The following is a 27,110-nucleotide window of genomic DNA, read 5'->3' as shown; positions in this document are numbered from 1 at the left end:
TGTACTGCCGAGGCTGCAGAGCGCCGTCAGCATCGGCATCATGCCCTTTGGACCATCCTCGGGGCCCGAAGCCCCCATGAGCCTCGCAAGGAACTGCACTTTTAAACTACAAATATATGTAAAATTGCTCCAATTGTCCTTGGTTTTACCTCAACATGTCTCTGTTATAAAAGAGCTGAAGTATTTACATTTGAGACAGTGGCAGGGGAAACCACATATGCACATAATTTGGACATAATTGGTCAGTATGCCTTTGGTATAATAGATGGTACAAAATACATTCAGAAAAGTTTTTTTTTTTTTTTTTAACTAGCGCTAAACCTTGTTTCAAAAAAGCGGTATATTTCTGTATTACTACCAGTATTATTGCTTTTCTTGCAAATATTTACATGTATTAAAGAGTAATACCATTAGTAATTAAATTACTTTTATGGTTAAGTAACGAGTACCTATGGGTAATAATTTAATTTTTAAAGTAATTTTCAGAAGACTGGTAGTAACAGTAATGTGGTTGAGTTTAAAGGTGCCATATGTAATAATTTCATGTCAAGTCATTAAATGGCCTTGATTTGTCAAAAGATTTTAATAAATCATGTTCTTTTCGAATACCTCAATTACTGATAACAGTAGTTCAGCCAGAATATACTCATTTCAAAATTAGATTTACAGTCCCAAAATATTGTTATTGTTTTATTTCGATGCACTGCCCGACCAATTAAAAAAGTCTGTGAGTGCGTCACATCCAGGTTGCCAGTTACGCATTGCCCTCTTTGTCTAGCTACTGTCACTGGTAAAGTTACTAAACATGTCAGAGCTTAGTAAATCTTAAAGGCGTTGTTACGATTCTCAATTTATTCATGATAAAGCCAGAAACAAAACAAGGATTTGTGTCGAGGATGCCTTTGAAAGATGGAAACGATTGAAGGCAGAGAAGATGTTTTCATCTGACGCCAAACTTGCTAATTTCTTCCTTGATAATGTAGGTAATTTAGGCATTTACGTTTTCTTATTCCATCTTGAATTAACACTTGATGCATATAATCACTTAGAGGCCTACTAAAACCCACGCAGTCTGATAGTTTATACATCAATGAGGAAATATTAACATTGAAACACATGCCAATACGGCCTTTTTAGTTTACTAAATTGCAATTTTAAATTTCCCGGGAGTTTCTTGTTGAAAACGTCGCGGAATGATGACGTATACGCGTGACGTCACGGACAGTGAGAAAATATTAGCGCTGCACACACACACACACACAGCTAAAAGTCGTCTGCTTTAACTGCATAATTATACAGTATTTTGGACATCTGTGTTGCTCAATCTTTTGCAATTTGTTCATTTAATAATGGAGACTATAAAGAACAAAGCTGTTGGTGGAAAGCGGTGGATTCCAGCTGTCTTTAGCACCGAGACCCAGCCGGCGTTTCTTTGTTTGTTGTGAAAGCAGAGCGGTCAAGCGAATATGTTTTCTCTACGTCAACCAGCATGTTTTTGGATGAGGAAATTGTGATATATATCTTACCTAAGACATCCGTGGATTATTCGTCGTTATGCAGCAGTTGTGAGCTTGGCTCCTCGTCTTCTCGCAGACACATAGTGTGTTCAACGCAGCCATCCGACCGCGAGGTATGTCTTTACAATCTTTTCTTTACAATCTTGAAAATCTCACTAAAACACTATTAAAACAATAAGCAGATAAGGGATGTTCCAGAATTATCCTAGTACATGTGTCTAATTACATCTGAAATGCTCACACTGCCGTCGCCCTGAGCTGTCGCTTTTTCTTTTTTTTTTCTAGTCCGTCGCTATCAATATCCTCAAACACGAATCTTTCATCCTCGCTCCAATTAATGGGGAAATTGTCGCTTTCTCGGTCAGAATCGCTCGCGCTGCTGGCGTCCATGGTTGTAATCAATGGGTGGATGTGAGGAGTCACGCGCACTACTTTCGGGAAAGGCAGGGCGTTTTTAAGAGCGACCAAAAGTTTCGAACTTTATCGTCGATTTTCTCTACTAAATCCTTACAGCAAAAATATGGCAATATCGCAAAATGATCAAGTATGACACATACAATGGACCTGCTATCCCCGTTTAAATAAGAAAATCACATTTCAGTAGGCCTTTAACACTTGATGCATATAATCACACCAGTATGATGATTTTAAAATAAGGAGCTTGTTTGAATATAATGTTGACGTATTTAAAAAGTTATGATTAATAACACATGTGATCGATATCGGCCAATTTCCCTCACAAATCGGATCAGATCGAAACATCCCTACTCCAAAACACAAAACCAAGTAAATTTTTTAATGAGGTTTTCAAAAATAAAGTGACATATCTGTGAAAGTGTACGCTTGTGGACAGAAAAGTCATAATATTTATATTCAAGTTCAAAAGATTGATATTTTTATACTAATTGAAAATAACCCCATTAAAAAAAAGGAAATATTTAACCCTGCCTTTTGAAAGAATCGGAATTGATACAGACCACTGGAATCAGAAGTGTCCAAATTCAAACGATGCCTAACCCTACTAATCACCAGCCAGTTTATGAATACAATACACATTAACATCTTTCCCCTTTATAAACTTATACATCCATCTCAACTGGTATGAACACAATGCTGTCTGGGCAACTTTGGCCTTGTTCACGCGGCAGGTGAATTCAGATTTTTTTTATCCCATATCTGACTTGTATCGGATTGCAATTCGGGATTTTTTCTAATCCGACCCATGCATATTTTGGATGTGGATGGAAATCTTTTATGTATCCGATGTGACCTCAGTATGAACGCTGCGGTCGCGTTCATCCGACCAACACATTATCAAATAGCGACAAGCGTTTACTTTGCTAAAATAGACAGTTGTAAAACAAATAGTTGACTAATGAGCAGAAAACAGGGGAAAATAATATGTTTCAGGAACTCACGTCAATGTTACACCACTCATGTCTCCGACAGCTCGCCCACACGTTCTTTGGAGCAGACATCGAAACAAATGTCCCACAAACACAAAGAGCCAAAATGCTTGCCCGCTTCCTTCTTAATCTTCTACGCGCAATAATTTGGTTGAGAAAATGTTGACTTTTGATTGCAAATCCCTGAAATTTCCACAAATGCGCCAGGACTTTGACCTACTAAAATTGAAGCCATGATTACTTCCGTAAACACTGCAGAACGTGTGACATCATGATCTCATGTCTGCATGCGGGTCAGTTTGCGTTCACATCAGACATGGTATTTTTTTTGTAAAGTGAACGACTAAATAAAAAGATTGGATTTGACAAAAAAACATCAGAATTGGACATCTTACCGTGCAGTGGAAATGTAACCAAAGTTATTCAATTATGCACATTGAACCTAAAACAGAGTGACAACTGTGAAGAGCCACACACGGGCGTCCAAAATATCTAAAACAGGAAGTGAACCTGTCACATAAACCGGACATGCAACCACCATTTTGCCATTATCATTAAAAAAACACTGTAAAACCTTTACAAATTAAAACAATATTTAATGTTTCATTGTTCCATTTTACATGTTCAGGGGGGCGCTTCACATCTGAGTGGTACGAAGTCACGGAAGAAGAAAAAATTCAATACTGCTAATATGGCGGACTCACTTTGGCTTTTGAAGTGAGGATGGGACAAAAGTGAAAAAGGAAGGTGTATTCTTTTTCATTCGTTTAAACACAACACTGTATTGTAGAATTTTAAGAGCAATATATCACCATATGGAGATATCAATATTGTAAACTATGTATCACGTATTGAGATTCAGAGTCTTAATCGCCATGCTAATCAAAGAAATTGATCTTAAAAATGTTTTCTTACTAAATTTAAAGCTTCTGCAAGACTTTAGCCATGTTTTTTTTGTAGCTAGGGCTGGGCGATATGGCCTTTTTTAATATCTCAATATTTTTAGGCCATATCGCGATACACAATATATATCTCGATATTTTGCCTTGGCCTTGAATTAACATTTGATGCATATAATCACACCAGTGTGATGATTTTATGTGTCTAAATTAAAACATTCTTGTTCATACTGCATTAATATATGCTCATTTTAAACTTTAATGCAGAGAAGGAAATCACAACTAAGTCAATTGACCAAAACTGTATTTATTAAACAGTTATTAAGCAGTGGCACAAACATTCATGTCATTTCCAAAACAGAAAGTGCAAGATTGTCAGAGACATTTTAAAGGCCTGCTGAAACTCACTACTACACTGAAAACCACGCAGTCTGATAATTTATATATCAATGATGAAATATTAACATTGCAACACATGCTAATACAGCCTTTTTAGTTTACTAAATTACAATTTTAAATTTCCCGCGAAGTGTTGTGTTGAAAACGTCGCGGTATGATGACGCATATGATGACGCGTGCGTTTGACGTCTCGGGTTGTAGCGGACATTATTTTCCAGCCCGATCCAATCTATAAGTAGTCTGCTTTAATCGCATAATTAAACAGTATTCTGGACATCTGTGTTGCTGAATCTTCTGCAATTTGTTCAATTAATAATGGAGAGGTCAAATTAGAAAGATGGAGGTGGGAAACTTTTAGCCTTTAGCCACACAAACACACGGTGTTTCCTTGTTTAAAATTCCCGGAGGTGAAGCTTTACTATGGATCAGAGCGGTCAAGCAAACATGGATCCCGACTACATGTCAACCGTCAGTTTTCGGAGATCAGCGGAGCCAGCGTCCTCTTGCAGCTGCGTGACTTCCCTCAGAGACTCTGGCGGCAACACACCTGTGGCCACACCCCTCCAACTTTCAGGTACTATTTAACACACTAAAACACTAGCAACACAATAGGCAGGTAAGGGTTTTCCAGAATTATCATAGTAAATGTGTCTAAAAACATTTGAATCGCTCCCACTGAAATCGCCTTTTTTTTTTGTCTAGTCCTTCAATCAAAATTTCCACATCCACAAATCTTTCATCCACGCTCAAATTAATGGGGAAATTGTCGCTTTCTCGGTCCGAATAGCTCTAGCTGCTGCTGGCTATGATTGTAAACAATGTGAGGATGTGAGGAGCCCTACAAACCGTTACGTCACATGCACATCGTCTGCTACTTCCGGTAAAGACAAGGCTTTTTTATCAGCGACCAAAAGTTGCAAACTTTATCGTCGCTGTTTTCTACTAAATCCTTTCAGCAAAAATATGGCAATATCGCGAAATGATCAAGTATGACACATAGAATGGACCTGCTACACCCCTGTTTAAATAAGAAACTCTCATTTCAGTAGGCCTTTAAGTGTCAAATAAAAATGAGCTGCATAATAGGAAATCAAATAGTATTTGTCCTTCGCTATGTGGTAGGTTACTACGGATGTTAATAAATTCTATTTTTTTCCACACGGTGTTGATCCAGACATGTTTGCTTCAGCATTTTAATGGTGTGGGCGTGTGGCACCGAACAGAGATGTTGACATGCAGTTTCAAACACTTTTCATTCTCTAGCAGGTGACTTTTCAAATGATGCTACGAATTAGCAGTAATGCTACTTTATGTAGCAACGCTTTTGCCGCATGCTTGACAAATTACGGTTGTCTCTCCAACATATTCCCACTTGAAGCCAAACCAACGCCAGACGACGGACCACCTGCTGTTTTTCTTGGGAATTAATTATTCCTTCATTCACACCTTCTTTCTCTCGTATTACCACTTGCATCACAGCTAACATTACCCATGCTGCTACCTCTCTGCTCTGGGAGAGCGTACACGCATGTGACGTATGACGTGACAGTATGTGACGTATGTAAGAAAGTGCGCTTTTTTTCGGTCTCTGTGAGAAGGAGAGACAGGAAAGAGCGAGGAGAACCTGTAGTGTAATGCCCGCTGATAAAAGCAACTACGTTTGAACGTATACTCAAATATCACGATATAGTCATTTTCTATATCGCACAGAAACAAACCCGCGATATATCGTGTATATCGATATATCGCCCAGCCCTACATGTAGCTAACTGTTTCCCACACACATTACAAATAATTTGACAGTTAGGCAAAACAAAGCATGCAGTGAGCCAGAAGAGCTGATCTGAGTAAGCTCTCATGTGCTTCTAACTATAGGAAACAACGTGCTTGGGAAATGACATCATAGTAGGCAGTGCACAGTCCTGTTTGACTAGTTGTCTGACATGATAATGAATGAGAGTATCATCTCACGGTGTGTCTTCAGGTAAGCCAGGGTGCCTGAATGCCCTGCTTTGGACTGTGCACGCATGCCTGGAGGGGAGCGATGAAGGGAAAAAGACAACTGTGTGCATATCAGTCGACATATGTCATGACATTACCTTGTAAGGAATACTGTGGTGCATTCCCTGGGGCATTCTAGATCAGTGTGAACATAAATCATGAAAAAAAAACATAAAAGACAAAACATCCATCAACATAATGCACTAGGTTCCATTCTCGTCAGTGCTCAAGTCTCTATCTAACATTTATGAGGAAGTGTGACGCAGTGGAGCTTCTACTGGAGGGTGTTTAATAGTGCCTTCCTGTGAGGCAAATAAATAACAATATGCCATGGTAACACTGTAGTTAGAGAGGGTTTTCAACTAGAAATCCAAGTAATAAATCGTACACCTCATGGCGTACAACAGTGTTTTGACTAATGAAGAGATTTCTCACACTGTTTCTGCATTGTATTTATTTAATAGCAACTAGATCTGAATGTTTATTTTGTTTTTATGTACTGTAATCCAAATGGACATTTTTTAAGTATGTTTTGAATTTGGCCTGTTTCCCATATCTCCACCAAGCACAAGACTAGAGGTTATGTCTGTGAATGAGCCTGGTAAAAAAATATTTTAAAAGATTTAATTATTTGGCGAAGAAACCATTCGATTTCGGTGATGATTTTCAATTATTTAACTCTAACCCCTGGAAGTTCTGGTGTACTGAATATGGCAGAAATATAGTCATGTGAAAAAACTATGACAGTATGTGTTTGGGTAAACTAACTGTTCCGAGTCTTTAACTGCTGTGCAGAAACCATGTACTTTAAAATGTTCCGTTCTTTTAATTTGTTAAGAAAATAAACAGTCTCCTCTTCATTAAAATTGTTGCCCAAGTTTTTATTGAAAGCTATATTCTTACGGGCTATATCCCAAGCGTTGAGATTGGCGCATGTGCAGTATGAAGGTTCCCATTTCGGCATCACACACCCACTTGAGAGATCTGGTTTTAAGTCACATAATCTAGTTGTGTTAGTCCGGTTTCTCAAAAGCCAAACATGTTCTGATTAAGATGTTTCCACGGGTCGTAGGATGCTTCTTTAGAGCCGAACTATTTGAGAAATCAGACTATTTCAGTGCATGACTGACATTAGTCCCAAACAGTTTCCTCAACCAACAAGATGAAGTGTATATTTTTGGCACACTTTTCAAACACTGATTGATTTCTACGGACCAAATGTAATGGAACAATTGTATCTTTGTGTCCTTGAGACTCTACAGCGTCAAAGCTAGTGTTTCATGTTGAAAAGTCGTACGACACAAAGCTTTTAAAAGCAGTTTGATAACAGCCAAACACGTCAGAGTGGTAATTAAACTCAGACTTGTCTCATTTTACTACCCACACACTACACATGCTCAGCTCATGAATTCCTGATGCAAATAAAAACAAATAAAGCCCTCATGAGCTCATACAGAATAACCTTTCTGACGTAAAGTCGTGCGTGACTTGGCCAACCATGAACAGATGAATCTGACAAATGTGATGGTCAACAATAGCTTGTGAGTTTAAAAGGAGCTAATAATGAACAAATGTGAGCATCCAAGTGATCAACAAGGAGATTAAAATGTACAATTCATGGAACCTTTGAATCTCTTGAGGGCATGGTTCCACCCAAACCGTCATAAACAAGAAGGCAAGCGTTCACAGCGATTCCTAGCGAAGATTACTATTGCCACAACACATAACGCAATCATCATAACACATCGTGAAACTAATGTGTCTCACGACAGTCTAATTCCGGCTCACGTTCCCGATTAGTGGGTGAACAATCCAATGCTTGGTGAGCTATTATTGCAACAACACATCATCAGTAGGGTAAAACTAACCTGTCTCACGACGACCTTCATCATGGCCGAACAACCTAAAAACACCAATTTAAAATTGTACACTTAAATTGACATCCACCTGTGGCACACGTATTTATTTTTGATTCATGCATGACAAATTTTTTTAGATCGATACCTTATTTAGATTTTGTACAACCCTGTCCTGCAACAAAATGACAATGAAAACACATCCTCTTGGAATCTCAAAGTAGTGATGTGTCCTGTTTTATTTCAAGGTTAACAGACCAACTGTATTCTTGAGTCATTAACTGGAATAGTCTTCGCTCCTGTGTTTATTCTGTTTCACTGCCAACATCTCCTCAGTAGAATGACATACAACTTCCCCGTATTGCATCAACAACGCAAAGTTGCATAACCAACAGACAAAGCAGCAAGGTGGTGCATAGTCAGCATTGCAATACTTGTAAGGTTGTTTAATTACTGGTTGCACTCCCATAGTGAAACGTCCTAAATGGCACTTGTGTTTCTAAAATGTCATTTTGTCGCAGAGCAAAGCTCAAAGGAATTTCCAAATGCGGACCTACCACAATTCCGCATAGTGAACCTTGTTGTCAGGCGGATTAATATAAATGTCAAGAGGACTTACTCGTGTCCGCTTATGCCAAAGCATGGTACTATTCCAAGTAAAATGCCGAATAGTTGACTAGTCATTAAATGGCAAGTGGGAATAGTCATGTAACTTTAGTAGTCCAATAACAAACACCGCTACTGTGTCTACCCAGCATCACCACACAAAACTTTTCAATGAAATACAACACTCATCCAAGAGAGCCACATTGTAGCAAAAACAGTATTAATATAAAGGTGACTGAACTGTATGTACTCCAAGTCTCTGTCAACCCATGAAAAACACAAGTGTCCTATACTAAATTATTAAGGGGAGACAAACTATCAATTTACAATTGTATTGGGGCCTTGTGGTTCTTCTGGGCAATGTACTAGAGCCACCAAACCTCCTAAAAATACTAATACCTCATAGACTAATAGTGTGATTGGTAGGTTTAAGACTGCAGGAAAGTCAGAAATGTCCTACATGGAGCTGACAAAGCCTCTCGCCTCATAGCTTTCCAGGCAAACATGGCTGACAACCGTAATAAACCGGTGGTTTCTTCTGGTTACAAATCCTTAATTGGTCATAAATGTACAGGTCAATGTATTAGGGCCACCAAAGGTCCCTACAAAAAAACATGATAAGAAAGTGTGGATAGACATAAAGAAAGGCTGTCAAATGATCACATTTTTAAATTGGATTAATCATATTTTGGAATTTGGATTAATCTTGATTATTCAGAGGTGATTACTCGCTTGCATAATTGAAATAACCTTAAAAAAAGACCCTAATATTTGTACACAAATCTAATTTTATTGTCAAAATTTCATCCAGGACGTTTTTAAACATTTTACACGAATACATGTCATTTATTTACACAAAATGTATGGTTTATGGTTTGAGTTTATTTCATACACGCATACAATTACAACATTTTAAATCACATTTTCCAGTTTCTCTTTTCAACATGTTGTAAAATGAGTAGGAAGAAGCAGAGTTTATTTAATCCTACCCCTTTTCCATTACACAGCAGTTGCTAACAATTTTGTCTAGTTCCTGTTCTCAATTGGTTCACGATATACTCCATAAATATTCAAATTAAAAAAATGTAAATAAAAAACTAATAGTGAAGTAAGTTGTATTTCATACAGTTAAATTATCAAGAAATAGAAAGTATTCATCATCCAAAAAGGGACAAGCGGTAGAAATGGATGGATGGATTCTTCTTCTTTGTACTTTGTAAACACTTTGAGCTTGAAAAGCGTCTTTAACTGGATCATATTGGTACGTTACATAATTTAATTCTACATATGATATACTTAAGGTTTTAAGTGTTGTACGAGCATACAAATGTTTTAAGTTACATTTTTGTCCGAGGTTGGAGTTCTCTTTTATTGATAAGAATTGTTGTACATTCTTGGGTAACAGGTTATAGTTTGCTTTGTGCATAATTTGAACTGCAAATTCACTATATCGTTGAATTTCACTATTTTTGATCCAATAAATAAAGAGTTTAAATGTCTTCTATATCCAACAATATGTATTATTCTAACTGACCTCTTCTGTAACACGATTAGTGACTGAAGCGTACTTGTGTATTGATCTGATCACTGACCGTACAGCGGTTAAGGTAAAATAAATTGCATAATAAATCCAAGAGCGCAGATGATTAAGGCGATTCATTTTTTATGATTAATCACGTGAGTTAACTCTTTAAATTTTGACAGCCTTAAAAAACAAGACTTAGGGTCGTAATAAACACGTAGCTACGTTGTATCTTACTAGTTTATTAGATTGTCACAACAACTAACCTACGCTTTATTTTAATTTTTTAAATCCATAAAATAGATTAACAAGCGACAAATTACCAACTTCCTGCTTAATTAGGCATTTTGGCCAAACATAACAAAAAGAACATGGCTTACAACAGCTGCTTTGTTTATGGATAGTTAATCCTGATAAAATCATCTAACCCAGACAAAGACAATATCTATAACTATAAATACAGACAAATATTGTACATACAATCTTAAAGAGGTGATATATATATATATATATATATGTATATATATGTATATTACACTTAAACACTTCTTTGTGGTCTACAAAGGATGTTATGGTGGTTCTTTGGTCAAGATTTCACATACACTACCTAAGTTTTACAGACCGTTTTTAAGCCGCTTTTTACTGTTTACGTAGCAAGTCTAGTCCATCCATCCATCCATCCATCATCTTCCGCTTATCCGAGGTCGGGTCGCGGGGGCAACAGCCTAAGCAGGGAAGCCCAGACTTCCCTATCTCCAGCCACTTCGTCTAGCTCTTCCCGGGGGATCCCGAGGCGTTCCCAGGCCAGCCGGGAGACATAGTCTTTCCAACGTGTCCTGGGTCTTCCCCGTGGCCTCCTACCAGCTGGACGTGCCCTAAACACATCCCTAGGGAGGCGTTCGGGTGGCATCCTGACCAGATGCCCGAACCACCTCATCTGGCTCCTCTCGATGTGGAGGAGCAGCGGCTTTACGTTGAGCTCCTCCCGGATGGCAGAGCTTCTCACCCTATCTCTAAGGGAGAGCCCCGCCACCCGGCGGAGGAAACTCATTTCGGCCGCTTGTACCCGTGATCTTATCCTTTCGGTCATGACCCAAAGCTCATGACCATAGGTGATGATGGGAACGTAGATCGACCGGTAAATTGAGAGCTTTGCCTTCCGGCTCAGCTCCTTCTTCACCACAACGGATCGATACAACGTCCGCATTACTGAAGACGCCGCACCGATCCGCCTGTCGATCTCACGATCCACTCCTCCCCCACTCGTGAACAAGACTCCTAGGTACTTGAACTCCTCCACTTGGGGCAGGGTCTCCTCCCCAACCCGGAGATGGCACTCCACCCTTTTCCGGGCGAGAACCATGGACTCGGACTTGGAGGTGCTGATTCTCATTCCGGTCGCTTCACACTCGGCTGCGAACCGATCCAGTGAGAGCTGAAGATCCCGGCCAGATGAAGCCATCAGGACTACATCATCTGCAAAAAGCAGAGACCTAATCCCGTGGCCACCAAACCGGAACCCCTCAACGCCTTGACTGCGCCTAGAAATTCTGTCCATAAAAGTTATGAACAGAATCGGTGACAAAGGACAGCCTTGGCGGAGTCCAACCTTCACTGGAAACGTGTCCGACTTACTGCCAGAAATGCGGACCAAGCTCTGACACTGATCATACAGGGAGCGGACTGCCACAATAAGACATTCCGATACCCCATACTCTCTGAGCACTCCCCACAGGACTTCCCGAGGGACACGGTCGAATGCCTTCTCCAAGTCCACAAAGCACATGTAGACTGGTTGGGCAAACTCCCATGCACCCTCAAGAACCCTGCCTAGAGTATAGAGCTGGTCCACAGTTCCACGACCAGGACGAAAACCACACTGTTCCTCTTGAATCCGAGGTTCGACTATCCGGCGAAGCCTCCTCTCCAGTACACCTGAATAAACCTTACCGGGAAGGCTGAGGAGTGTGATCCCACGATAGTTGGAACACACCCTCCGGTCCCCCTTCTTAAAGAGAGGGACCACCACCCCGGTCTGCCAATCCAGAGGTACCGCCCCCGATGTCCACGCGATGCTGCAGAGCCTTGTCAACCAAGACAGCCCCACAGCATCCAGAGCCTTAAGGAACTCCGGGCGGATCTCATCCACCCCCGGGGCCTTGCCGCCGAGGAGCTTTTTAACTACCTCAGCGACCTCAGCCCCAGAAATAGGAGAGTCCACTACAGATTCCCCAGGCACCGCTTCCTCAAAGAAAGACGTGTTGGTGGGATTGAGGAGGTCTTCGAAGTATTCCCTCCACCGATCCACAACATCCGCAGTCGAAGTCAGCAGAACACCATCCGCACCATATACGGTGTTGGTAGTGCACTGCTTCCCCTTCCTGAGGCGCCGTATGGTGGTCCAGAATCGCTTCGAAGCCATCCGGAAGTCGTTTTCCATGGCTTCCCCGAACTCTTCCCATGTCCGAGTTTTTGCCTCCGCGACCGCTAAAGCTGCACACCGCTTGGCCCGTCGGTACCCGTCCACTGCCTCCGGAGTCCTATGAGCCAAAAGAACCCGATAGGACTCCTTCTTCAGCTTGACGGCATCCCTCACTGCTGGTGTCCACCAACGGGTTCTGGGATTACCGCCACGACAGGCACCAACAACCTTGCGGCCACAGCTCCAATCAGCCGCCTCGACAATAGAGGTTCGGAACATGGTCCACTCGGACTCAATGTCCCGCACCTCCCTCGTGACATGTTCAAAGTTCTCCCGGAGGTGTGAATTGAAACTCTCTCTGACAGGAGACTCTGCCAGACGTTCCCAGCAGACCCTCACAATGCGCTTGGGCCTGCCAGGTCTGTCCGGCATCCTCCCCCACCATCGCAGCCAACTCACCACCAGGTGATGATCGGTAGAAAGCTCCGCCCCTCTCTTCACCCGAGTGTCCAAAACATAAGGCCGCAAATCCGATGACACAACTACAAAGTCGATCATGGAACTGCGGCTTAGGGTGTCCTGGTGCCAAGTGCACATATGGACACCCTTATGTTTGAACATGGTGTTTGTTATCGACAAACTGTGACGAGCACAAAAGTCCAATAACAAAACACCACTCGGGTTTAGATCCGGGCGACCATTCTTCCCAATCACGCCTCTCCAGGTTTCACTGTCGTTGCCAACATGAGCGTTGAAGTCTCCCAGTAGGACAAGGGAATCACCCGGAGGAGCACTTTCCAGTACTCCCTCGAGTGTACCCAAAAAGGGTGGGTACTCTGAACTGCTGTTTGGTGCGTAAGCACAAACAACAGTCAGGACCCGTCCCCCCACCCGAAGGCGAAGGGAAGCTACCCTCTCGTCCACTGGGTTGAACTCCAACGTACAGGCTTTGAGCCGGGGGGCAACCAGAATTGCCACCCCAGCCCGTCGCCTCTCACTGCCGGCAACGCCAGAGTGGAAGAGGGTCCAGTCCCTCTCGAGAGAACTGGTTCCAGAGCCCTTGCTGTGCGTCGAGGTGAGTCCGACTATATCCAGCCGGAACTTCTCTACCTCGCGCACTAGCTCAGGCTCCTTCCCCCCCAGTGAGGTGACGTTCCACGTCCCAAGAGCTAGCTTCTGTAGCCGAGGATCGGACCGCCAAGTGCCCTGCCTTCGGCTGCCGCCCAGCTCACAATGCACCCGACCTCTATGGCCCCTCCTATGAGTGGTGAGCCCATTGGAGGGATGACCCACGTTGCCTCTTCGGGCTGTGCCCGGCCGGGCCCCATGGGAACAGGCCCGACCACCAGGCGCTCGCCATCGTGCCCCAACTCCGGGCCTGGCTCCAGAGCGGGGCCCCGGTGACCCACGTCCGGGCGAGGGAAATCTGGGTTCATTTCGTTGTAATTCCATAGAAGTCTTTGAGCTGCTCTTTGTCTGATCACTCACCTAGGACCTGTTTGTCTTGGGAGACCCTACCAGGGGGCATGAAAAACCCCCAGACAACATAGCTCCTAGGATCATTGGGACACGCAAACTCCTCTACCACGGTAAGGTAGCAGCTCAGAGAGGAGTCTAGTGATAGATATAAGTCGAAACAATACGCTACTTTGTATTAGAAATGGCAACAACAGAGGATGCATGTACCTTTACTAGCCAGTTTGCCCCACAACAAGAGGATAGCGGACAAAAAGGAGCTTTTTGACTACATCGTCGGCCTACAATGGTGGAAGCGCGCACAGCACTGAGTCAATCTCTGCAATATGTCATCGGTGCAAAAAACATCACAGGTTTTACAAATTCCAAACTGCTTGTTTCTCGAAAGTATGAAGGAAAGCAAGATTGTTTCTAAATATCTCCGCAATGCCACGACAGTTTGATTTCACATTTTCGGGACTTATGCAGATTCCAAATACACAACAGCAGGTAGCAATAGGTTAAAAAAGTTAATTGTGTGTAATAGGGCCCCTTTAATAAGATTTGCTTTTTTTACGAATAAATAATCCTGACCAAAAAAAACTAACCTGGACACCAAATTCTATTTGGTAAATGTCGATATCTACAAAAAAAAGCTGTAAACACAGACAAATATTGTTCATACAGCCTTAATGTGTTTATGTTACATGACAGTGGTGTCAAACATACGGCCTGAGGGCCAAATCAGGCCTGTAAACAGGTTTTATCCTTGAGTTTGCCGAGTATAAAAATTAACCAGAATTTTTTGAATGAAAGAAACTACGGTTCTAAATGTGTCCACTGCTGTCGCAATAGCAATTATTTGTATCTTTGTAGATGATGCTACATATGTAAAAAATAAATATATTTAGTACATAAGTCGAGGAAAATTATCAAGCTACATAATTAACATACTGTAATTTGATTTTAATATGTTTTTTATCTTGATAGATAGAAAATTAACACCAATGAATTGACTGATGAACATTATCACATAATTTATGCAGAAAATATAAATAACCACAAATAAAGATAGAACACTATCAACCGCAAACATAAAAACATGTGTAAAAAAAACAAAAAAACAACAACATTATGATTTGTACATTTTCATAATGTGCTTGTTCTATTCTCAAACAAAGAAAACAATCTGAAGTTGCCTTTATTTTTAAGTTATCGTGCTGTGAGTTTACCCTCCCACTTGGGAGTGGGAGTAGATTTTTCTCCATGTGGCCCCCGATCTAACATGAGTTTGACACCCCTGATGTACGACATCAGATTGCAGTGTGGCGTTCTATTGACCTTTTCCTAGACCTAGTCCGGAAATGTCCAATTTTGAAATACAGTCGTGACTGAACAGTACAGAGATGATGGTACATGGCAAATGGGTTGTACTTGTATAGCGCTTTTCTACCCTTCTTAAGGAACTCAAAGCGCTTTGACACTATTTCCACATTCACCCCTTCACACACTGATGGCGGAAGCTGCCATGCACTGCGCTAACCAGGACCTATCAGGCACAAGGGTGAAGTGTCTTGCTCAAGGACACAACGGACATGACTAAGATGGTAGAAGGTGAGGATTGAACCAGTAACCCTCAGATTGCTGGCATGGCCACTCTCCCAACTTCGCCACGCCGTCCCCGATGATATAATAAAGTGTATAGGTCAGTTTTCCCTGAAAAAAACAAACAATTTATGGCATTTATAGCGATATAGCTCGGCTGGTAGAGTGGCCGTGCCAGCAACTTAAAGGCCTACTGAAACCCACTACTACCGACCACGCAATCTGATAGTTTATATATCAATGATGAAATATTAACATTGCAACACATGCCCATATGGCCTTTTTAGTTTACTAAATTGCAATTTTAAATTTCCCGCAAGTGTCAGGTTGAAAACGTCGCGGTATGATGACTCGTATGATGACGCGTGCGTTTGACGTCTCGGGTTGTAGCGGACATTATTTTCCAGCCCGATCCAAGCTATAAGTAGTCTGCTTTAATCGCATAATTACACAGTATTCTGGACATCTGTGTTGCTGAATCTTTTGCAATTCAATTAATAATGGAGAAGTCAAAGTAGAAAGATGGGGGTGTGAAGCTTTTAGCCTTTAGCCACACAAACACACGGTGTTTCCTTGTTTAAAATTCCCGGAGGTGAAGCTTTACTATGGATCAGAGCGGTCAAGCGAACATGGATCCCGACTACATGTCAACCGGCAGTTTTCGGTGAAAAAAATGGTGGTATTAAGTTAGCTATTATCGGAGATCAGCGGAGTTTCTGTCCTGCTGCAACTTCGTGACTTCCCTCAGAGACTCTGGCGTCAACACACCTGTGGCCGCACCCCTCCGACTTTCAGGTACTATTTAACTCACTAAAACACTAGCAACACAGTAGGCAGATAATGGATTTCCCAGAATTATCCTAGTAAATGTGTCTAAAAACATCTGAATCGCTGCCACTGCAATTGCCTTTTTTTCTCTCTCTTGTCCTTCCCTCTAAATTTTCTCATCCTCGAATCTTTCATCCTCGCTCAATTTAATGGGGAAATCGTCGCTTTCTCGGTCCGAATAGCTCTTGCTGCTGGAGGCTATGATTATGAACAATGTGAGGATGTGAATAGCCCTACAACCAGTGACGTCATGCGCACAACGTCTGCTACTTCCGGTAAAGGCAAGGCTTTTTATTACCGACCAAAAGTTGCAAACTTTATCGTCGATGTTCTCTATTAAATCCTTTCAGCAAAAATATGGCAATATCGCGAAATGATCAAGTAGGACACATCAAATGGACCTGCTATCCCCGTTTAAATAAGAAAATCTCATTTTAGTAGGCAAAGCTCGGTTGGTAGAGTGGCCGTGCCAGCAACTTGAGGGTAGCAGGTTCGATTCCCGCTTGTGCCATCCTAGTCACTGCCGTTGTGTCCTTGGGCAAGACACTTTACCCACCTGCTCCCAGTGCCACCCACACTGGTTTAAATGTAACTTAGATATTGGGTGTCAGTATGTAAAGCACTTTGAGTCACTTGAGAAAAGTGCTATATAAATATAATTCAATTCAATTCAATTCAATTTAAAGTGCATCGGTGAGTTCTACCTGAAAAAACAAACAATTTATGGCATTTATAGCGATATAGCTCGGTTGGTAGAGTGGCCGTGCCAGCAACTTAAGGGTTATAGGTTCAATCCCCGCTTTTGCCATCCTAGTCATTGGGCAGGACACTTTACCCTCAAATCTAGACTCCAAACATCCCAGAATAAGATAGTCCGGTTACTTTTAGACCTCCACCCCAGATCACACCTCACTCCAACCCACTTCTCCAAAGTGGGCTGGCTCAGGGTGGAGGACAGAGTAAAACAACTAGCACTGAGCCTAGTATATAAAATCCGCTACACCTCCCTAAAACCGAAGTACATGTCAAACCGCCATAACCACAACACCAGGGGGAGCTCCACAAACCCCGTTAAACCCAGATTCCGATCTAACAAAGGTCTTAACTCATTCTCTTTCTATGCCACATCAATGTGGAAAGTACTCCCAACAGGTATAAAAGTAAGTGCATCTCTATATTCCTTCAAAACCGCTCTCAAACAACACCTCCAGGCAACTTCAACCCTTTACAAATACCCTCCTCCATATACATCCCATCTCCCCGGATTATAAATAACCTAATGTAAATAATCAAATGTACTTCTAAAGTATTTGCTTGCTTTTATGCCATCTGAACTCACTATGTTCTCTGCTGGCTGTACATATCCTACTGTAAGACCTACACAGTTTCAATGTCCATTTCTCTGCTGATGCAATTGTTGATGACTGAAGTACTGATATCAACCAAAGCTCTTCATCCCACCCCCCGGATTGTAAATAATGTAAATAATTCATTGTATATACTATGATTATTAACCTGTGTGATTACTGTATTATGCTGATAATATATATTTGTACCAAGAATTGATTACCGTGGACCCAGACTTAAACAAGTTGAAAAACTTATTCGGGGGTTACCATTTAGTGGTCAATTGTACGGAATATGTACTGAACTGTGCAATCTACTAATAAAAGTATCAATCAATCAATCAATCAATCAAAACCCACCTGCTCCCAGTGCCAGCCACACTGGTTTAAAAATGTAACTTAGATATTGGGTTTCACAATCTAGAAGGCTTTGAGTCACTAGAGAAAAGCGCTATATAAATATAATTTTCACTTTAAATTATACAGGGTGATAACATATTACATGGGGTACGTACCATTGGGTTTTTTTTTAAGACTCAGATGTGTTTGATCACCCAAAAAAATTGTTTGAAGCAAAGGAAACAGACCAATTAAACCCAGCATTCGTGCACTTACTTGTATTGAGTCGTTGGCCATCGCCGTGTTCGAATAACCGGACAACCTGTGCTCTTGTAGGGGTTTGTCCCCCTCGTCCACGGGCCGTGAACCCCTCCGAAACAATAGCACACAAAGATGGATGTTGTCTCAACTTTGACCGAAACAGCCTGTTGGCACAAAAGGCGGTAGAGAGGTAATCCTGCTTTGGGTGGACCCACCCTCGTCCTCTCAAGTTGTGTTTAAAAAAGCCGACGTAAAACGTGTTTGCTCGGTCTCCCGTTCAATCATCCGGACCGCACCACAATGGCAGCCACAACAATGAAGCGATGCCGGTTTAAAGAAAAAAGAAGAGAATAAAGAAAGCCCCCCCCACCCGGCGGCGCCTCCAGTCTCGTCCTGCCGCTGAAAAAAAAAGTCACATCCACGGGCGGTTATTCACCGCAAAATGCGAAAAGAAAGGCGGCCGCTTGCTCGGCGTGCGTGTGCTCGCTAGCGCCGGTATTCTGTACCAGAAACATCCGTGAACCGCCAACACGCCTCGCGCTGGCGCTTCCCGGGTCACGTGACACGCGGGATGCCGCCTGTCAATGCGTGGACGAGCGTGCGCGCGGCCGTTAAACCACGCCGGTTTTTTTTTTTGCCATTTTAGATTTTCAGAATAAAACGCGCACAGTACGACACTTGGAAGGTAACGTGCGCGTGCGCGTGCGCTCGTATGCGTCACATGACGTGCGGTTGTCAAGTCAACCGTAACGTGCGATATCAACCAACTGTTGAATAATAAAACATTAGAGTGAGGACTAATTATTTTAATATAGAATAGAACAGGGGTCACCAACGCAGTGCCCGCGGGCACCAGGTAGCCCGTAAGGACCAGATGAGTAGCCCGCAGGCCTGTTCTAAAAATAGCTCAAATAGCAGCACTTACCAGTGAGCTGCCTCTATTTTTTAAATGTTACTTATTTACTAGCAAGCTGGTCTCGATTTGTTCGACATTTTTAATTCTAAGAGAGACAAAACTCAAATAGAATTTGAAAATCCAAGAAAATATTTTAAAGATTTGGTCTTCACTTGTTTAAATAAATTCATTTATTGTTTTACTTTGCTTCTTTTAACTTTCAGAAAGACAATTTTAGAGAAAAAATACAACCTTAAAAATGATTGTAGGATTTTTAAACACATATACCTTTTTACCTTTTAAATTCCTTCCTCTTCTTTCCTGACAATTTAAATCAATGTTCGGGATTTTTTTTTTATTATTGTAAAGAATAATAAATACATTTTAATTAAATTTTGCATTTTAGCTTCTGTTTTTTCGACGAATAATATTTGTGAAATATTTCTTCAAACGTATTATTATTAAAATTAAAAAAAATATTCTGGCAAATCTAGAAAATCTATAGAATCAAATTTAAATCTGATTTTAAAGTCTTTTGAATTTCTTTTTAGATTTTTGTTCTGGAAAATCTAGAAGAAATAAGGATTTGTCTTTGTTAGACATATAGCTTGGTCCAATTTGTTATATATTCCAAGTGCAGATTGGATTTTAACCTATTTAAAACATGTACTCAAAATTCTAAAATTAATCTTAATCAGGAGAAATGACTAATGATGATCCATAAATTATTTTTTTATTTTTTTCAAAAAGATTCGAATTAGCTAGTTTTTCTATTCATTTTTTCGGTTGAATTTTGAATTTTAAAGAGTCGAAATTGAAGATAAACTATGTTTCAAAATTAGATTTTCATTTTTTTCGTGTTTTCTCCTCTTTTAAAGTGTTTTTTTCATCATTTATTCCGTACAAAAAACCTTCCGTAAAAGGAAAAAAAAAATGTACGACGGAATGACAGAAATACCCATTTTTTTATATATATATACTGTAAATTTATTTATTAAAGGTAAATTGAGCAAATTGGCTATTTCTGGCACTTTATTTAAGTGTGTATCAAACTGGTAGCCCTTTGCATTAATCAGTACCCAAGAAGTAGCTCTTGGTTTCAAAAAGGTTGGTGACCCCTGGAACAGAACATACTTTATTGATCCCTGGGGAAATTCAGCACCACAGTTTGCTCATAATAGACAATAATAATAATAAATAACATATATTCCATCAATTTTCTACCGCTTATTTCCTTTCCGGGTCACGGGGGGCGCTGGCGCCTATCTCAGCTACAATCGGGCGGAAGGCGGTGTACACCCTGGACAAGTCTCCACCTCATCGCAGGGCCAACACAGATAGACAGACAACATTCACACTCACATTCACACATCCATCCATCCATCAATTTTCTACAGCTTATTCCCTTTGGGGCCCCGGGGGGCGCTGGTGCCTATCTCAGCTACAATCTGGCGGAAGGCGGTGTACACCCTGGACAAGTCCTCACCTCACAGTCACGCACTAAGGCCAATTTGGAAGTGGGAGGAAGCCGGAGTACTCGGAGGGAACCCACGCATTCATGGGGAGAACATGCAAACTCCACACAGAAAGATAACGAGCCTGGGATTGAACCCAGGACTGCAGGACCTTCGTATTGTGAGGCAGACGCACTAACCCCTTTTCCACCGTGAAGCCCTATAAAATATATATATATATATTATATATATAATATATATAATAATATATGAATGATATAAATATGTATATTATATATATTATATATATAATATACCATATATTATATATGTAATATATAATATATGAATAATATAAATATATGTAGGCTAAGTTGTCTGAATTGCGTGTGTAAACAAATGTTTTCTTCTTCCACCTGTCACTATTTGGCTATATTGAGTGTCAATTCAAATTTTATTTCATTTTAAATCCCATGTGTGTCAAACTCAAGGCCGGGGGGCCAGATCTGGCCCACCACGTCATTTTATATGGCCTGGAAATAATATGCATCAGTAATGTACTTTTTTGATGAACGCTCTTTCCATTCTGATAGAAAAAATGAATGTACAACATGCAAATGCATATCTTTTAAAACCTGGAGATAGGTTGATTGGCAACACTAAAAAAAAATTGGCCCTAGTGTGTGAATGTGAGTGTGAGTGTTGTCTGTCTATCTGTGTTGGCCCTGCGATGAGGTGGCAACTTGTCCAGGGTGCCCGATTGTAGCTGAGATAGGCGCCAGCGCCCCCCCGCGACCCGAAAGGGAAAAGGCGGTAGAAAATGGATGGATGGATGGTATAGGGTATCAATTCACATAAAATCAAATGGTACTTTATTTTGATACTTTTCTTGCCTGTGAGAAAGCTTTTATAATATCAGACTCTGCTTTTCAAAATGCACTAGCTCAATGCTAATTTACATTGGATATGCAATATGCATGCTACTGATTAGTATTAACAATTTTAATTGTTTTTTTTAACACCTCCAAATGTGGTAATCAAAACTACAACTAAGATGCACATTACATTTAACACTTACAGCAGAAGTGTGAAACTCAAGGTAGGGGGGCCAAAACTGGCCCAACACGTCATTTAATGTGACCCGCGAAAGCCTGATAATCATCTTTGCACTTGACCTTTCCTACGAAATGTTTCATTGTTTTTATTTTGACAGAAAACATACATGAAATTGCATATGTTTTAAAATGTAATATTATTTGTTCATGCAACAAATATTACACTAATATAAGAGGTGGGAATCTTGAGGCACCTCCGGATTCGATTCGGAATCGATTCTTGTGCCAACACAAATCTTGATTCAAACCAACTATTTCAATGTATTTTTTGGTATAATCCATCCATCCATACATTTTCTACTGCTTGTCCTTTTTTTTGGGCGGGGGATGGGGGTATCGCAGGGGGTGTATAACCTTTTCAAAACAGGTTAAATGTTGCAAAACTTCCTTATGGATGCTGACATATGCGTGCATTGAGGAAAAATTCAAATCGCCTAAAAACGTATTTTTATGAATTGATTGTTAAAAAAAATAAGTTTATTAATTTTTTAAATAATTTTTTCAAAATTATCAATCGATTTAGAAACAGAAAAAATACAAATGGTAATTCTGCTGTGATTTCACATTTTTTTGAGCACCCCTAACTATTATACACCTTATTACAATTTGTTTGCACAAAAATGATTTCATAATATTTGCTTGTCGCCTCAACTTATGATTTCAAAGCAAGTTTTCCATGTTTTCCGTATGTATTTACAAAAATCAAATAATCAAATGCATAGGCAATTGTGTAATAATATGATGAGATGAAAATACATTCACTGTTACAAGCTGCCCTTCGAAGGCAGCCAGAACTGCGATGTGGCCCTCAATGAAAACACGTTTGACCCCCTTGACTTACGGTACACACATTTTGTGGGATTCAACACACACAAGACTGGCACGTCAAACTTAGTAGCAAAGGCTACTTCCTGACTCCTGGAATTAACACATTTAATACAGTTCATTATACAGCTATTGTCAGCTCATTGTTAAATAGTAATGTATTAAAAATGTATATTATTAACCTTCACATTAACATGAACATTTATTAATACATGAACACATCAAAAATTGGTACCGATGAGTACTGGTATCGAATTTTCAGGTACTGGGAATTGGTACCGTACTGGTTCCAATGTGAAACATACCCATTCCTAATCATGAAGCGATTATATATTAATATTTATGAGGGACAAGCTGTAGAAAAAGGATGGATATATATATATATTTACTGTTACAAACGGCCCTCTGAGGGCAGCCAGAACTGCGATGTGGACCTCAATGAAAACAGGTTTGACACCCTTGACTTACAGTATAAACATTTTGTGGGACTCAACAAAGACAAGACTTGCACATTCAACTTAATAGCAAAGACTACTTCCTGACTCCTGAAATTAACACAATTAATACAGTTCATTACACAGTTATTGTCAGCTCAGTGTTAAAGAGAAATGTATTACCGTTTTATAACATTAATCTTCACATAAACATGAACATTTATTAATACATGAACACACATCAAAAAATGGTACCGTTAAGTACTGGTACCGTACTGGTTCCAATGTGAATCATATCCATTCCTAACCATGAAGCAATTATTTATTAATATTTATGAAGGACAAGCTGTAGAAAATAGGTATATATATATATATATATATATATATATATATATATATATATATATATATATATATATATACATACATATATTCACGGTTACAAACGGCCCTCTAAGGGCAGCCATAACTGCGATGTGGCCCTCTATGAAAACAGGTTCAACACTGCTGCTTTAATTCATTTTATATTTTGGTTGAAAATTTGTTTTTCCATTTACAGACTGTACTTGAACACAAAGACACATTTATAATGTGCACATAGGGACAATACTTCTGTAAGCAAAACTAGGAATACTTTAGAATAGCCAATGTACAACTTGGGTAGCAACATTGATATGTACAGTCAATATGAACAGTCAACAAACAGCCATGTCTGTATATCCAACATGTCCAAATCGTGTCGGTTTCATGTGAGCACCATTTTGATGCTGAGGCAACTTTAGAGAGAACAATATAACTTATAGAGGTTGTATTATTATGATGTATCATAAATGAACTCTCTGTCCTTAGTCGCTACACGTTTAAAATATAGCGGACTTGCCTCATTTTTTATTTTTTTCTTAATGCATATTCCACAACTTTTCGGCCTAAATTAAGCAATTTCAAGCATTAACAGGGCGAAATTGGCACAAAAAAATTCAACCTTTCACTAATATTGGCCACTAGGAGATCAAACCAATCAGAGCACACTGTTCAGTAACGTGGCCACTGATTGGCTCAGCCTCAGGAAACATTACTATACTGGGTTAAAAGACTGTTTAGGTGACTAAAAGGTGTTATTTGATGTCTAGAAGACTTTTAAATGTGTACAAACATACCTAAAAGATAAACAGGTTTTCTACGTTGCAGCAATGAAAATATTTAATTTATGATTAACAATTCCCACTTTGCAGGAATATGTTTGTGTACGACTGTATTGTATTGTGATGTCGTCGTGCAGCTTGTCTATACTCGGGTCACGCTGTTTATTGGAATACGTGTCATTTTCAATCATTTAATAATATTGTTATAGCTCTTCATGCACCTTTCTTCAACGTGCACAGCAATTATCCATCCATCCATTTTCTACCGCTTATTCCCTTTCGGGGTCGCGGGGGGCGCTGGCGCCTATCTCAGCTACACAGCAATTAAACTTTTGAAAATTTTGTCTAAAGCCGCCTTCACATGAAAAATCAAAGTAATGACAAAGCGAATAGAAAAAGATTCTAAAAGAATGTTAACTGTACCTTTTGGCATAATCACTAATCAGAAACTCAAGGCCTGGCCCGCCACATCGTTTTATGCGGCCTGCGAAAGCCTGGGAATAATGTGCATCAATAAAGCACTTCATCTTTCTTACCAAACGTATTATTTCTCTTAATTTGGATGAAAAAATTGCATGTGCTGCATACAATTGCATGTCTTTTAAACTGAAAATCTATCTGGCCATGCAAAAACAACCACTGTAGACCACAAGGAAGTGTTTTAAATGAAGGAAAACAGGACTGTCCAAAGTGCAGCCCGCAGCGCCAGTTATGTTTGTAGAAAGTTGGTTGAAAAAAATAACAGTAAAAATGTAAAAAAAAAAAAAAAAAAAAAGGCAAACTTTTCTGATGTCAAGCAAAAAAAGCTAAAAATTTAATGCCAATAACTTAGAAGTGGCCAAACTTCTTCCAACAAGGGTTGCATGCTGAAAAGTCAAAGTATGTGGGGAGCATTTTGATGTTTTTTTTTTTTCCATTTAAAAAAAAGAAGATAGACATTATATATACAATAGAATAAAATAAAAAATACTTTATTGATCCCTGGGAGAGATTCAGCACCGCAGTTCACTCACAATAAACAATACACACTCATTATATACACTTACTATACACAGTATTTAAAGACAAAACCTAGGTGAATTTTTGTGTTAAAGATGAAAGTGCATTATTTGTAGTTATTATTATCAACATGTCAGCTTTTTCTCATTAAATTATGTCTTTTTATAGACTTTAAAAAAAAAGTTTGTTTTCTTTCACCTGTGTAATAATTGATAGTAGTACACTTGGTCAGCTATAACACAAAGCTGTCACTAAGTTTTGTCTTTAAATATATGCAATGTCTGTTTTTAGCATATTTCTTACGCGAGAAAAAAAATTACAAAAATAGCCCACACGTATACTTTGACTTTTTAGTATGAGGCTCTTGTTGGAAAACGTTTGGACACCCCTGTATTATTAATATATAATCCAAACATTTTTAATTATCATACAATTTTCCTGGGGATAGGTTGATTGGCAACACTAAAGTGACCCAAGTGTGTCAATGTGAATGTTGTCTGTCTAGCTGTGTGGACCCTGCGATTAGGTGGTGACTTGTCCAGGGTGTATGCCGCCTTCTGCCCGAATGCAACTGAGATAAGCTCCAGCACCCCCCGCGACCCCGTAAGGGACAAGCTGTAGAAAATGGATGGATGTATGGAACTCAAGAGTGGCCAAACTTCTTCCAACAACAGTTGCATGCTGAAAAGTCAAAGTATGTGGGGAACATTTTGATTGTTTTTATAAATTCTATAATAAAAAAGAAGATAGACATGTTTGTGTTATAAATGAAAGTGCATTCCATCCATCCATCCATTATCTACCGCTTATTCCCTTACGGGGTCGCGGGGGGCGCTGGCGCCTATCTCAGCTACAATCGGGCGGAAAGCAGGGTACACCCTGGACAAGTCGCCACCTCATCGCAGGGCCAACACAGATAGACAGACAACATTCACACTCACATTCACACACTAGGGCTAATTTAGTGTTGCCAATCAACCTGGTTAATATTATCAATACATCAGCTCTTTTTCACTGGGTGTGAGTTTTTCTTGCCCTTATGTGGGCCTACCGAGGATGTCATAGTGGTTTGTGTTGTGGTTTGTGCAGCCCTTTGAGACACTAGTGATTTAGGGCTATATAAATAAACATTGGTTGATTTATTACATTACGTCTTTTTTAATACTTTTTTTTTTTTTTTACATTTTGACAGTTTTTTTTAACCTGTGTAATAATAAATAATAGCACACTTGGTCAGCTATTATTATTATTATTATTAAGGTTTATTTGAAATAGGGACAGATACAAAAAACATAGACATCTGAAACAGTTATCCAATGTATGCATCATAGTGTTTGTAGCCAAAGCTAATTTACAACACTTGTCCCCAACATTAACAACAACACGGATCCAACATCATTAAAATAGGAAAATAAAAATAATAAGGCAAAAATGAGTCGATAATAATGATAATAGAAAGTATACAGACAAAGTGCAAACTAGATAAGAGCCAATAATAATTATAACACAAAGTGCAGACTAGATAAAAAAATACAACACAAAGCTGTCACTAAGTTTTTTCTTTAAATATATGCACCGTCTGTTTTCAGCATTTTTCTTACACGAGGAAAAATGATAAAAATATCCAACATTTATGCTTTAACTTTTTACAATTGCGATATGGACCACAATAAAAACGAGTTTCACACCCATTATATAAATTATGTCAAATTTAAAAAGCTTAAAAAATATCGGTGTTTCGATTTGAGAACCGAGATTAGAGCATAAACAACCGGCATCGATCG

The 27,110-nt window shown here is 39.8% G+C and overlaps 1 protein-coding gene across 1 annotated transcript in view; it reads right to left on the bottom strand.

The window, feature by feature from the left end:
* Positions 1–19,054, bottom strand: part of pkn1a (protein kinase N1a) — a 99,375-nt gene extending 80,321 nt beyond the window's left edge. The window contains exon 1 of the mRNA XM_061911638.1: positions 18,478–19,054. Within this exon, the coding sequence (XP_061767622.1) occupies positions 18,478–18,498 (21 nt within the window). The 5' untranslated portion in view covers positions 18,499–19,054. The remainder of the gene's footprint in view (positions 1–18,477) is intronic.
* Positions 19,055–27,110: the final 8,056 nt, after the last annotated feature.

Source organism: Nerophis ophidion, linkage group LG01, assembly GCF_033978795.1.
Source record: "Nerophis ophidion isolate RoL-2023_Sa linkage group LG01, RoL_Noph_v1.0, whole genome shotgun sequence".
NCBI lineage: Eukaryota > Metazoa > Chordata > Actinopteri > Syngnathiformes > Syngnathidae > Nerophis > Nerophis ophidion.
The sequence above is the reverse complement of the archived record's forward strand: the minus strand, read 5'-3'. Positions and strand labels throughout refer to the sequence as shown.